The sequence below is a fragment of the Littorina saxatilis genome, linkage group LG4 (genome assembly GCF_037325665.1).
Source record: "Littorina saxatilis isolate snail1 linkage group LG4, US_GU_Lsax_2.0, whole genome shotgun sequence".
Classification (NCBI taxonomy): Eukaryota; Metazoa; Mollusca; class Gastropoda; order Littorinimorpha; family Littorinidae; genus Littorina; species Littorina saxatilis.
In genome coordinates this window covers 69,033,148-69,043,147 of record NC_090248.1, presented here as the reverse complement: position 1 = coordinate 69,043,147, position 10,000 = coordinate 69,033,148, and the positions used below count along the sequence as shown (strand labels likewise).

Below are 10,000 nucleotides of genomic sequence, written 5' to 3'. Positions count from 1 at the left end.
CTTTTTAACAACAGTAAAATTCAATATAATACAATACAATACGCTCTGGCGTTATCGCTTCTTTCATTGAAGGCTTAAACGACGCTGCTGTCGCCTTCCAGGTAAGAAACAATACAATGCAATGCAATGCAATGCAATGCAATGCAATGCAATGCAATGCAATGCAATGCAATACAATGCAATACAATACAATACAATACAATACAAAACAACGGCACCCCACACCACACCACACCATACTATATACCATACCATACCATAGCATACAATACAGTCCAATACAATACAATACAACAGTAAACAAAAAGAATACCCTGGTACATCTCAAGATCATTGGATATAACATTCCGTATAAACTGACTAACTTGTTTGGGACAAACGAGCACAGCGAGGTTGGTTGCTGCCAAAACACAATCAGAGCCAAATGGGACAATTCATTGCTCTACATCGCACAAGAGCGAACGTGTTTGTCAGATGGCAACATTTCGTATAGAAGTGCACTACATCTCGTGCATGCGATCATGTTTACTATCACAGATGCTTCAGGCGTTTACACACAATATGAGCATCCTTCAGCTCAAGAACATACACAATATGAGCATCCTTCAGCTCAAGAACACACACAATGTGAGCATCCTTCAGCTCAAGAACACACACAATGTGAGCATCCTTCAGCTCAAGAACACACACAATGTGAGCATCCTTCAGCTCAAGAACACACACAATGTGAGCATCCTTCAGCTCAAGAACACACACAATATGAGCATCCTTCAGCTCAAGAACACACACAATGTGAGCATCCTTCAGCTCAAGAACACACACAATATGAGCATCCTTCAGCTCAAGAACACACACAATATGAGCATCCTTCAGCTCAAGAACACACACAATGTGAGCATCCTTCAGCTCAAGAACACACACAAAACTCAACAGCCTGGCTGCTTCCTGTGCAGTGGCAATATTTTGCTGAATTTATTTCGTAATTGACACCTATGCCAATCTTCTTAATACATTCAGCAAAAGCAAAAACCAAATCTCACTCTGCACAGAATATAGGCCGACCCATTCCGTGTTATTATTCCATGTGGAAACCTTGGACAAATACCAATGGCGTCTATGCTATGTGGAAAATAAATCCTTTTTATATTTAGTCAAGTTTTGACTAAATATTTTAACATCGAGACTAAATATTTTAACATCGAGGGGGAATCGAAACGAGGGTCGTGGTGTATGTGCGTGTGTGTGTGTGTCTGTGTGTCTGTGTGTGTGTGTGTGTAGAGCGATTCAGACTAAACTACTGGACCGATCTTTATGAAATTTGACATGAGAGTTCCTGGGTATGAAATCCCCGAACGTTTTTTTTCATTTTTTCGATAAATGTCTTTGATGACGTCATATGCGCCTTTTTGTGAAAGTTGAGGCGGCACTGTCACGCCCTCATTTTTCAACCAAATTGGTTGAAATTTTGGTCAAGTAATCTTCGACGAAGCCCGGGGTTCGGTATTGCATTTCAGCTTGGTGGCTTAAAAATTAATTAATGACTTAGGTCATTAAAAATCTGAAAATTGTAAAAAAAAATTAAAATTTATAAAACGATCCAAATTTACGTTTATCTTATTCTCCATCATTTGCTGATTCCAAAAACATATAAATATGTTATATTCGGATTAAAAACAAGCTCTGAAAATTAAATATATAAAAATTATTATCAAAATTAAATTGTCCAAATCAATTTAAAAACACTTTCATCTTATTCCTTGTCGGTTCCTGATTCCAAAAACATATAGATATGATATGTTTGGATTAAAAACACGCTCAGAAAGTTAAAACAAAGAGAGGTACAGAAAAGCGTGCTATCCTTCTTAGCGCAACTACTACCCCGCTCTTCTTGTCAATTTCACTGCCTTTGCCATGAGCGGTGGACTGACGATGCTACGAGTATACGGTCTTGCTGAAAAATGGCATTGCGTTCAGTTTCATTCTGTGAGTTCGACAGCTACTTGACTAAATATTGTATTTTCGCCTTACGCGACTTGTTTCTTGTTCTTTTTCTTCGTTGTGAGCATGTGTCGGTTAAGTTGATATTGTATCCAGGAAGGACAGTACAATCAAGTCCGGAGTAAGGTCCAAACCAACAATAACACTGTAACACTGATTCCTCTCTGCCGTGTCTGCAGCTTTGCGCCATCCGCATAGTGGGCATGGGAGACAATCTGGCGTGTACCGAGAGCGAGGTCACTCCGACCTACACGTCACGCGGGGACCCCCTGTACACAGACCGCGGCTACGTCGACATGGGCGTCATCACCAACGTGGGCACCTGGGGCTGGCAGCCGTATGACCTCGTCGACTCCAACGCCACCGCGCCTGACGTTTTGCGCGTGCAATTCCTCGTGAAGGCGACCAATCACAGCCTGGCTACGGTTGGTTCGACGCACGCGATGACCCTTGGCCTCATTATCAATGACAACCGCCTGCTGATTGGCTCGTATTTCCTGGAGGTTGAGGCTGCTGCTGAGGTCCCTAATGTGACGGTAAGTCATGGCTTTTATTTATTTTTATCAAAAGTGGGTTTTTTAATTGAGTTTGTTTCTTTGTTTGTGTGTTTGTTTGTTGAGTTTGTTTGTTTGTTTGTTTGTTTGCTTAACATCAGGGCCATATCAGGGCGGTGCTGCTTTGACATATAACGTGCGCCACACACAAGACAGAAGTCGCAGCACAGGCTTCATGTCTCACCCAGTCACATTATTCTGACACCGGACCAACCAGTCCTAGCACTAACCCCATAATTCCAGACGCCTGGCGGAGCAGCCACTAATGTGTGTGGGAGGGGGGGGGGCGCGGGAGATGGAAGCTTGCTGTATGTTATGTAATGTATATATTGTGTGTGATACGTGGAAATGTGATACTATTTATTTGCATGTATGATACAGGTACAAATGTGATAATTGTAGGCTTATACTAGTGATTACTGTGTGGAATACATGAAATGTGATATGAATGCTGTTTTTATACGTTATACTCTTACTTTTTCCCAAGCGCAAGACAAATTCTTCTACAAATTGAAGCCAATAAAATTTGAGTTGAGTTGAGTTGAGTTGCCAATTTTAAAGTCTTAGATATGACCCGGCCGGGGTTCGAACCCACGACCTCCCGATCACGGGGCGGACGCCTTACCACTAGGCCAACCGTGCCGGTGGTTGATGAGTGCTTTGTTTGTTTGTTTGTTTGTTTTGGATGTTCGTTTGGTTAGCTGTTTTTGTTTTGAGTGTGTGGGATAGTACATTTTGGATGTGTTTGTTGAAATATTTAATGTGTGTTGTGTTTGTTTGTGTGTGTGTGTATGTGTGTGTTTTCATCTGCGTGTTTGTGTTTGTGTGTGTTCTTCCGTGCGTAAATACATGCGTGCGTGCGTTTCTGCGTGAGTGCTTGCATGTTTGTGTGTGTGTATGTAGCACACACAGCCACTAAAATCTATTCTTGATCAAAACATCACACTTAATTATGGACAACTCTCGACATTCCTCACTGCAGGAGGAAACCACACCGGACTGGAACCTGACGTGGAAAGCGGGAGCGGGGAATGTCACCATCGGAGGGGCCGGTCAGTTCCTTGTCACCATCAGCACCAAGCGCAACACCGTGTACTCGCCCTTTGACCTGGAGGCCCTCATGCCAAACTCCACCGGCGCCACTCAGGTGTCCGTGTGCAAGGTGCAGGTGGCGTCCGTCGGCAAGAACCTGCCCTGTCTCGTGCCGTCAGCCATCAACAGTTCCATCTCATATACCTGGCTGTGAGTGTGGGTGTGGGGGACCGGTGAGGGTGTGTGGGGGGGGGCAGGTGTGGGGGTTGGGGGATAGTGGGGGGGATGTCCGAATACAAAGTACGTTTGGAGTCCGTCGGCAAGAACCTGACCTGTATTGTTGCTCTTTGTGCAAATGGACATTTTGTTTGGATGAATTGATTTTGTAATAGCCACTATGAGAGGGAGGGGCTACCAAAATTAATCTGGGGTACAGGGGCTAACCAGGCGGGGGAGGGGGGGTTCTGTTAAAATTAAGTATTGAAATTGGTAGTTCTGGTCTCGTCTTGAGAAAAAAGTACATTTGACGGGTAAGGGGGGGGGGGGCGGGCTCCCGGAACCCAGCCCCCACCCCCCCCCACCCCCCCACCCCCCCCCCCCCCACACACACACACACACAACCGGCCTTAGTTATCTTTGACATTCTTCAACAGGTTTGAGGAGGGTCTGAATGACCGCGCGGTGCTGAACTTACCCTCCGTATGCAACTACGAGCTGGTGAACGACACGCTAGAAGACAACCTGGTGCTCAAGGTGAGCTTCATGCTGCAGCCCGACGCTGGACTGACCGCTGACGAGGAGCTCTGGCCGTCTGTGGGCGTTATGTACTCCCCCTTCAAGATGTGGGTCGGTCAGATCAAGGCCATTGCCAAGATTATTTCACCTACTACCGTGAGTGTTTTTTCACTTCAAATATGTGTTTGTGTATGTGGGGGGGTTGGGTGTGTGGTGTGTATGTTTGTGTGTGTGTGGGTGGATGGGTGTGTGTGTGTGTGTGACTGTGTGGGTGTGTGTGTGTGTGTGTGTGCGTGCGTGTGTGTGTGTGTGTGTGTGTGTGACTGTGTGTGTGTGTGTGTGTGTGTGTGACTGTGTGTGTGTGTGTGTGTGTGTGTGTGTGTGTGTGTGTGTGCGTGTGTGACTGATGTTGATAGAGATGTGATGTTCAGTTTTTTCTTCTTTTTCTTATTTCGTTGTCTTATGTTCATACGTACGTACATGCTTTCAATAATAGAGGTACTTTCTCGTCTAGATGTTTTTATGTCTATGTTTTGTAAAAGAAAATGCGATGTGTCTTCAGTTCTATAACAGAAAATGAGCTGAGTCTTTTGTTGTTGTTTGTGCTCTAAAAGAAAATGTGTATGTCTTTTGGCGTTTCTGTTCTGTTCTGCATGAGAAAAATCACTTGAATCTTAAACAAATATCAGGCTGCTCCACACGTGCATGTGACCAAGAACTCTGGCGTCGTGCCTGTGGGTTACGTAGCCAACTACCACATCCTCATCAAGACCAGCCCCAGCGATTTCGGGCCCTACTCCATCAACGTGACTGTGTCCGATGCGGGTCTGTCGGTGTGCAGCGTCAAGATACTGCAGGTATGTGTCGCTGGTGTTTCATTTCTTTTCACTTCATCGCGGATGTCACTGCAAAAAAAAAAGAGAAAAAAAATGAATAAGAACATATTTATAAATTGTAATGAAAAAGACTTCGTATGCTAGTGAAATGCACCTCACCCCGCAGCGTAGCGTAGCTTAGCTTAGCTTAGCTTAGCTTAGCTCACCTCACCTCATGCTCACCTCATCTCACCTTACCTTAACTTATCACACCTTGCCTTACCACACCTTGCCTTACCTCACCTCACCTTACCTCACCTCACCTTACCTCATCCCACCTCATCTCACCTCACCTCACCTCACCTCATCTCACCTCACCTCACCTCACCTCACCTTAACGCACTTCACCTCACCTCACCTCATCTCACCTCACCTCACCTTACCTCACCTCACCTCACCTCACCTCACCTTACCTCACCTCACCTCACCTCACCTCACCTCACCTCACCTCACCTCACCTCACCTCACATCATCTTACCTGGATTAACGGTCTGTGTGTGGAATACACCAGGTGGGCGACAACATGCCCTGTGTGAACGGCAGCGCCATCGAAGCCACGTACGAACAGGACGCCCTTACTGGAGCCAACACAAAGGGATCACTCGACTTCGGTGTCCTGTCCAACGTTGGTCAGTCCGCTTCCATGCATGATTCGCTTGGTGTGATGGATTGGAGAGAGACAGAGAGACGAACGGAGAGGAGAGAGGGAGAGAGGAAGGGGGAGATAGACAGAGAGGCACAGAGAGAGAGACAGAGAGACGGACGGAGAGGAGAGAGGAAGGGGAAGATAGACAGAGAGACAGAGAGAGAGACAGAGAGACAGACGGAGAGGAGAGAGGGAGAGAGGAAGGGGAAGATAGACAGAGAGGCAGAGAGAGAGACAGACGGAGAGGAGAGAGGGAGAGAGGAAGGGGGAGATAGACAGAGAGAGAGACAGAGAGACAGACGGAGAGGAGAGAGGAAGGGGAAGATAGACAGAGAGGCAGAGAGAGACAGAGAGACAGACGGAGAGGAGAGAGGGAGAGAGGAAGGGGAAGATAGACAGAGAGGCAGAGAGAGAGACGGAGAGACAGACGGAGAGGAGAGAGGGAGAGAGGAAGGGGGAGATAGACAGAGAGGCAGAGAGAGAGACAGAGAGACGGACGAGGAGGAGAAAGGGAGAGAGGAAGGGGGAGATAGACAGAGAGAGAGACAGAGAGACAGACGGAGAGGAGAGAGGAAGGGGAAGATAGACAGAGAGGCAGAGAGAGACAGAGAGACGGACGGAGAGGAGAGAGGAAGAGAGGAAGGGGAAGATAGACAGAGAGGCAGAGAGAGAGACAGAGAGACAGACGGAGAGGAGAGAGGGAGAGAGGAAGGGGGAGATAGACAGAGAGGCAGAGAGAGACAGAGAGACGGACGGAGAGGAGAGAGGGAGAGAGGAAGGGGAAGATAGACAGAGAGGCAGAGAGAGAGACAGAGAGACAGACGGAGAGGAGAGAGGGAGAGAGGAAGGGGGAAATAGACAGAGAGACAGAGAGACAGACGGAGAGGAGAGAGGAAGGGGAAGATAGACAGAGAGGCAGAGAGAGAGACAGACGGAGAGGAGAGAGGAAGGGGAAGATAGACAGAGAGACAGAGAGAGAGACAGAGAGACAGACGGAGAGGAGAGAGGGAGAGAGGAAGGGGAAGATAGACAGAGAGGCAGAGAGAGAGACAGACGGAGAGGAGAGAGGGAGAGAGGAAGGGGGAGATAGACAGAGAGAGAGACAGAGAGACAGACGGAGAGGAGAGAGGAAGGGGAAGATAGACAGAGAGGCAGAGAGAGACAGAGAGACAGACGGAGAGGAGAGAGGGAGAGAGGAAGGGGAAGATAGATAGAGAGGCAGAGAGAGAGACAGAGAGACGGACGGAGAGGAGAGAGGGAGAGAGGAAGGGGGAGATAGACAGAGAGGCTCAGAGAGAGACAGAGAGACGGACGGAGAGGAGAGAGGGAGAGAGGAAGGGGGAGATAGACAGAGAGAGAGACAGAGAGACAGACGGAGAGGAGAGAGGAAGGGGAAGATAGACAGAGAGGCAGAGAGAGACAGAGAGACAGACGGAGAGGAGAGAGGGAGAGAGGAAGGGGAAGATAGATAGAGAGGCAGAGAGAGAGACAGAGAGACGGACGGAGAGGAGAGAGGGAGAGAGGAAGGGGGAGATAGACAGAGAGGCAGAGAGAGACAGAGAGACGGACGGAGAGGAGAGAGGGAGAGAGGAAGGGGAAGATAGACAGAGAGGCAGAGAGAGAGACAGAGAGACAGACGGAGAGGAGAGAGGGAGAGAGGAAGGGGGAGATAGACAGAGAGACAGAGAGACAGACGGAGAGGAGAGAGGAAGGGGAAGATAGACAGAGAGGCAGAGAGAGAGACAGACGGAGAGGAGAGAGGAAGGGGAAGATAGACAGAGAGGCAGAGAGAGACAGAGAGAGAGACAGACGGAGAGGAGAGAGGGAGAGAGGAAGGGGAAGATAGACAGAGAGGCAGAGAGAGAGAGACAGAGAGACAGACGGAGAGGAGAGAGGGAGAGAGGAAGGGGGAGATAGACAGAGAGACAGAGAGAGAGACAGAGAGACAGACCGAGAGGAGAGAGGGAGACAGGAAGGGGAAGATAGACAGAGAGGCAGAGAGACAGACGGAGAGGAGAGAGGGAGAGAGGAAGGGGAAGATAGACAGAGAGGCAGAGAGACAGACGGAGAGGAGAGAGGGAGAGAGGAAGGGGGAGATAGACAGAGAGGCAGAGAGAGACAGAGAGACAGACGGAGAGGAGAGAGGGAGAGAGGAAGGGGGAGATAGACAGAGAGGCAGAGAGAGGCAGAGAGACAGACGGAGAGGAGAGAGGGAGAGAGGAAGGGGGAGATAGACAGAGAGGCAGAGAGAGACAGAGAGACAGACGGAGAGGAGAGAGGGAGAGAGGAAGGGGAAGATAGACAGAGAGACAGAGAGACAGACGGAGAGGAGAGAGGAAGAGAGGAAGGGGAAGATAGACAGAGAGGCAGAGAGAGAGACAGACGGAGAGGAGAGAGGGAGAGAGGAAGGGGGAGATAGACAGAGAGGCAGAGAGAGACAGAGAGACAGACGGAGAGGAGAGAGGGAGAGAGGAAGGGGAAGATAGACAGAGAGGCAGAGAGAGAGACAGACGGAGAGGAGAGAGGGAGAGAGGAAGGGGAAGATAGACAGAGAGGCAGAGAGAGACAGAGAGACAGACGGAGAGGAGAGAGGGAGAGAGGAAGGGGAAGATAGACAGAGAGGCAGAGAGAGAGACAGACGGAGAGGAGAGAGGGAGAGAGGAAGGGGAAGATAGACAGAGAGGCAGAGAGAGACAGAGAGACAGACGGAGAGGAGAGAGGGAGAGAGGAAGGGGAAGATAGACAGAGAGACAGAGAGACAGACGGAGAGGAGAGAGGAAGGGGAAGATAGACAGAGAGGCAGAGAGAGACAGAGAGACAGACGGAGAGGAGAGAGGGAGAGAGGAAGGGGAAGATAGACAGAGAGACAGAGAGACAGACGGAGAGGAGAGAGGGAGAGAGGAAGGGGAAGATAGACAGAGAGGCAGAGAGAGACAGAGAGACAGACGGAGAGGAGAGAGGGAGAGAGGAAGGGGAAGATAGACAGAGAGACAGAGAGACAGACGGAGAGGAGAGAGGAAGAGAGGAAGGGGAAGATAGACAGAGAGGCAGAGAGAGGCAGAGAGAGAGACAGACGGAGAGGAGAGAGGGAGAGAGGAAGGGGAAGATAGACAGAGAGACAGAGAGACAGACGGAGAGGAGAGAGGGAGAGAGGAAGGGGAAGATAGACAGAGAGGCAGAGAGACAGACGGAGAGGAGAGAGGAAGGGGAAGATAGACAGAGAGGCAGAGAGAGACAGAGAGACAGACGGAGAGGAGAGAGGGAGAGAGGAAGGGGAAGATAGACAGAGAGGCAGAGAGAGACAGAGAGACAGACGCAGAGGAGAGAGGGAGAGAGGAAGGGGGAGATAGACAGAGAGGCAGAGAGAGACAGAGAGACAGACGGAGAGGAGAGAGGGAGAGAGGAAGGGGAAGATAGACAGAGAGGCAGAGAGAGACAGAGAGACAGAGAGACAGACGGAGAGGAGAGAGGGAGAGAGGAAGGGGAAGATAGACAGAGAGGCAGAGAGAGACAGAGAGACAGACGGAGAGGAGAGAGGGAGAGAGGAAGGGGGAGATAGACAGAGAGGCAGAGAGAGACAGAGAGACAGACGGAGAGGAGAGAGGGAGAGAGGAAGGGGGAGATAGACAGAGAGGCAGAGAGAGAGACGGAGAGACGGACGGAGAGGAGAGAGGGAGAGAGGAAGGGGAAGATAGACAGAGAGGCAGAGAGAGAGACAGACGGAGAGGAGAGAGGAAGGGGAAGATAGACAGAGAGGCAGAGAGAGACAGAGAGACAGACGGAGAGGAGAGAGGGAGAGAGGAAGGGGAAGATAGACAGAGAGGCAGAGAGAGAGACAGAGAGACAGACGGAGAGGAGAGAGGAAGGGGAAGATAGACAGAGAGACAGAGAGAGAGACCGAGAGACAGACGGAGAGGAGAGAGGAAGGGGGAGATAGACAGAGAGGTTCAGAGAGAGACAGAGAGACGGACGGAGAGGAGAGAGGAAGGGGGAGATAGACAGAGAGACAGAGAGAGAGACAGAGAGACGGACGGAGGGAGAGAGGAAGGGGGAGATAGACAGAGAGATAGACAGAGAGAGAGACGGAGAGACAGACGGAGAGGAGAGAGGGAGAGAGGAAGGGGGAGATAGACAGAGAGACAGAGAGAGAGACAGACGGA

General features: G+C 49.6%; 1 protein-coding gene across 1 annotated transcript in view; it reads left to right on the top strand.

Moving 5' to 3' along the window:
- The window catches only part of LOC138965491 (uncharacterized), a 66,014-nt gene that overhangs the window by 13,704 nt on the left and 42,310 nt on the right, over positions 1-10,000 (top strand). The window contains exons 9-13 of the mRNA XM_070337665.1: positions 2,178-2,534; positions 3,535-3,794; positions 4,238-4,475; positions 5,009-5,176; positions 5,706-5,823. Coding sequence (XP_070193766.1) covers positions 2,178-2,534; positions 3,535-3,794; positions 4,238-4,475; positions 5,009-5,176; positions 5,706-5,823 — 1,141 coding nt within the window. The remainder of the gene's footprint in view (positions 1-2,177; positions 2,535-3,534; positions 3,795-4,237; positions 4,476-5,008; positions 5,177-5,705; positions 5,824-10,000) is intronic.